We start from the raw sequence: 4,479 nt of genomic DNA, 5'->3' as shown, positions 1-4,479 counted from the left end.
CCTTAAAATTAGGCTCCGTCCCTACCTTGGCCACGACGTGTCCCGACATGGCCAGCATGCCGAGTCCCAAAAATTGCAAAGAAATGCCTGAAAATTAGGCGTCATCCCAGCCACGGCCTGGATACATCCCGGACATGCCCTGCACACCGTGCCCACAAACTGCCTACAAATGCCTAAAAATTAGGTTGCATCCCTACAGTGTCTAGGACGCGTCCCAGACGCGGCCTGCACACCATGTCCAATAACTTCCTAAGAATGCCTAAAAATCAGCTGCATCCCTACGTAGCCCTGATGCGTCTTGGTCATGGCCTGAACACCATGTCCCTAAAACTGCCTAGAAATGCCCGAAAATAAGGTTGCGTCCCTGTCGCGTCCTGGACAAAGCCTGCACACCGTGTCCAAAAAATTGCCTAGAAATGCCTGGAAATCAGGCTGCATTCCTGTAGCAGCCCCAACGCGTCCCAAAAAATTGCCTGCACACTAGGTCGAAAAATTTGCCTAGAAATACGTGAAAATCAAGATGTGTCCCTACCACGGCCTAGACGCGTCCCGGACACTGCCTGCACACCTGGCCCAAAAAGCTGCCTAAAAATACCTAGAAGTCAAGATGCGTCCCCGTCGCATCCTGGACATGGCCTGTACACCGTGTCCCAAAAACTGCCCAGAATTGCCTAAAAATTAGGCTTTGTCCCTGCCATGGCCATGCTGTGTCCTGGACATGGCCTACACACCGAGTCCTAGAAATTGCCAAGAAATGCCTGAAAATCAGGCTGTGTCTTTGTCGAGGCCAAGACGCATCCCAGAATGGTCTGCACACCGTGCCCATAAACTGCCTACAAATGCCTGAAAATCAAGCTGCATCCCTACCACGACCAGGACGCTTCCCGGATGTGCCCTGCACACCATGCCCAAGAACTTCCCAGAATTGCCTGAAAATCAAGTTGCATCCCTATCATGGCCCGGATGCGTCCTAGTCATGGCCTGCACACCATGTCCTAGAAACTGCCTTAAAATGCCTAAAAATCTGGTTCCATCCCTACCTCGTCCTGGACATGGCCTGCACACCGTGTCCTAGAAACTGCCTAGAAGGGCCTAAAAATCATGCTGCATCCCTACAATAGCCTCGACGTGTCTTGGACATTGTCTGCACACCGTGTCCAAGAAATTGTCGTGAAATACATGAAAATCAGGATGGCCTGCACATCGTGTCCCATAAACTATCTAGAAATGCCCGAAAGCCAGGTTGAATCCCTGCTGCGGACAAGACGCATCCCGAATATTGCCTACACACCGTGTTCCACAAACTGCCTAAAAATACCTGAAAGTCAGGATGCATCCTTGCCACATCCTGGACATGACCTGCACATCGTGTCCCAGAAACTGCCCAAAACTGCCCAAAATTCAGGCTCCGTCCTTGCCGTGACCATGATGTGTCCTGAACATGGCCTGCACACCGAGTCCCAGAAATTGCCAAGAAATGCCTGAAAATCAGACTGCATCCCTACCGCGGCTAGGACATGTCAAGGATATGGCCTGCACATCGTGCCCACAAAAAGCCTACAAATGCCTGAAAATCAGGATGCATCCCTACCACGAGCAGGACGGGTCCCTGACGTGGCCATGAGGCGTCCCGAACACGGCCTGCACACTGAGTCCCAAAAATTTCCAAGAAATGCCTAATATTCAGCCTGGATCCTAGTCGAGGCCAGGATACATCTCGAACATAGCCTGCACACCGTGCCCACAAACTGCCTACAAATGCCTGAAAATCAGGATGCATCCCTACAACGGCCAGGATGCATCCCAGATGTGGCCAACACACCGTGCCCGAAAACTTCCCACGAATGCCTAAATATCAAGCTACGTCCCTGACGTAGCCCAAACGCGTCCCGGACATTGCCTGCACACCGTGTACCAGAAAACTGTCTAGAAATACTCGAAAATTAGGATACGTCCCTGCAGCATCCTGGACATGGCTTACACTTTGTGACCACGAAACTACCTAGAAATGCTTGTAAATCAGGTTGCGTCCCTACCACGGCTAGGACATGGCCTGCACACTGTGTCCTAGAAACTAAGTAGAAATGCCTAGATATTAGGCTGCATCCTTATCGCGGCCCAGACGAGTCCTGAACATGGTCTGCACATCGTGTCCCAGAAATTGCCTAGAATATCATGAAAATCAGGCTGCGTCCCTGTCGCATCTTGGACATTGCCTGCACACCGTGTCCTAGAAATTCCCTAGAAATGCCTGGAAATTAGGTTGCGTTCTTGCCATGATCAGGACATATCCTGAACATGGTTTACATGACGTGCTAAAAAATTACCCTGAAATGCCTGAAAATCAGGCTCAGTCCCTGCCTTGGCTCGGATGCGTCCTGAACATGGCCTGCACACCATGACCTAGAAACTGCCTAGAAATTCTCGAAAATGAGGTTACGTCCTTATCACGTCTAGGATGCATTCTGGACATGGCCTGCACATAGTGCCCAAAAACTGTCAAAAAATGCGTGAAAATCAGGCTACGTCCCTTCCGTGGCCATGACTTGTCCCAAATTTGGCCTGCACACCATGTCCCAAAAACTACCCAGAATGTCTGGGAAAATGCATGCACCCCTAACATGGCCTACACACCGTGTTTCCTTCATTTGGTTGAAAATCTGCTTGCGCCCCTAACGTGGTCAGGACGCGTCTCGAACATTGCCTGCACACCGTGCCCACAAACTGCTTAGAAATGCCTGAAAATTAGATTGTGTACGTGGCCAGGATACCTCTTGGACATGGCCTGTACACCGTGCCCATAAACTGCCTAGAAATGCCTAAAAATCAGATTGCATCCATGGCTAGGATGAATCCCAGACAAGGCCTGCACACCATGTCCTAGAAACTGCCTAGAAATGCCTGAAAATAAGGTTGCGTCCTGGACATGTCATGCACACCGTGTCCCAGAAACCGCCCTAAGCCCTAAGCCCTGACCCTAAACCCTAAACCATTTTCCTTCTAATGAAGTAAATCAGTTTCAAATTTTTTCTTCAAATGGCACAACCAGTAATTACGCCACCGGAGAGCCATGCTTCAAGGAAGGACTTCAACATGAAAAACAAACTTTGGATGAAAATCTTTCAGTAAATGTGATACCTGCACCGATCAATCCTGATTGGAAGGAGAAGAGAGGTGGTAGTTCTTCTTCCCGATATCAGATAAAAGGCCAGTAGATAGGCGAAGAAGACAGGAGACTGATTAGCTAAGTACTACAATTTGGATTGGGGAAATGGGTTGTAATAGCTGAAGAAATGGTTGGTAGAGTGGGAAAACAGTGTCGCGAGCGATGGAATAATCATCTGCGTCCTCATATCAAGAAGGACATTTGGACTGAAGATGAAGAGGGATGGTTAATTCAGGCACATGAAGGACAAGGAAATCGATAGGCGGAGATAGCTAAGTACATTCCTCAAAGAACTAAAAATTCAATAAAAAATCACTGGAATGCTACAAAAAGGAGGCAGATCTCAAGGAGAAGATAAAGAAAGTAAAAGGAGATAGAAGAGAGTTAACAGTATTACAAGATTACATCATAAAAAAATATTTTAGTAATGGTTCCACCTCCACTAACTCAAATTTTGGCACCACCACCACTACAGCAAATCCGTCCAACGCTAGCACACCACTCTCTAATGATGACGACTCTACACCCTTTTTCAGTTTCGATCATGCAATGATGAACTGGATTTCATGAAAACCCTATTGGAAAACAATCGGTCCATCGATTCAATTCCAGTCGATCATTGTCAACCAATGAATCCAGCTGAAGGCACATCTGAGAATGCTTATAGCATCAACATTGATGAAAATTATAATCATCCCACCATTTTCTTCACTTCCCTAGAGATTTTACAGACAACTGATTCTCAACTGCCTGCTATAGAATATGTGGAAAACGACTTATTCCATTATGCTCCAAACCCTATAGGAAATAAATCTTTCTATTCTGAGAATTCTGATTTTATCATGGAATTTAATTCTAACTTTCGAAGCATGGAGACTGAAGCTTTGCAGATTTATCCTAATGAGTTGTACTTTTCATATCAATGGGATGGAGGCAATGCTGGAAGCGTAAATTTAACAACAAATCTGCCAATAATTAATCAAGGTACAACCTTTGGAAGCACAATGGACACGAATTTGCTGGACATGGTCTCATCTTCTCAGCTGCCTCCTCAATTAAGTCCATACAATGGCTTCTTCTAATCTAGTTAATAATTATTATCCTATATTTATTGTGTTTTGGCTTAGTTAAACACTCTATGACTTTACGAATATCAGTAAAACTAAATTCTGCCGCTTTGTTAGAACTTAGGAAAATTCAGGTAAAAAAAAAAAACCCTTAACCCTAAACCCTAAACCTCGATGAGGCCACCTCTGACTTGAGACGCTCTGGTGAGGTAAGGGTGTGTACTGAGGTGAATTTGGGACATAAGT

General features: G+C 46.4%; 1 protein-coding gene across 1 annotated transcript; it reads left to right on the top strand.

Moving 5' to 3' along the window:
• Positions 1–3,293: 3,293 nt before the first annotated feature.
• On the top strand, positions 3,294–3,736 carry LOC111373335 (transcriptional activator Myb-like). Its single transcript, XM_022995846.1, has 2 exons — positions 3,294–3,401; positions 3,500–3,736. The coding sequence occupies exons 1-2, from the start codon at positions 3,294–3,296 to the stop codon at positions 3,734–3,736; spliced, it is 345 nt and encodes a 114-aa protein (XP_022851614.1).
• The last annotated feature ends 743 nt before the right edge of the window (positions 3,737–4,479 follow it).

This window comes from Olea europaea, unplaced genomic scaffold (assembly GCF_002742605.1).
Source record: "Olea europaea var. sylvestris unplaced genomic scaffold, O_europaea_v1 scaffold1112, whole genome shotgun sequence".
In the NCBI taxonomy this organism is placed as follows: Eukaryota; Viridiplantae; Streptophyta; class Magnoliopsida; order Lamiales; family Oleaceae; genus Olea; species Olea europaea.
This window is presented reverse-complemented; position numbering and strand designations above follow the sequence as displayed.

What these genes read in the sequence shown, in the direction of transcription:
- LOC111373335 (XM_022995846.1), top strand. Translation starts at nt 3,294, where the DNA reads ATGGTTGGTAGAGTGGGAAAACAGTGTCGCGAGCGATGGAATAATCAT. An exon ending in AAGAGGGATGGTTAATTCAG is followed by an intron (nt 3,402 to 3,499) that starts GCACATGAAGGA and finishes TGCTACAAAAAG; the next exon opens with GAGGCAGATCTCAAGGAGAA.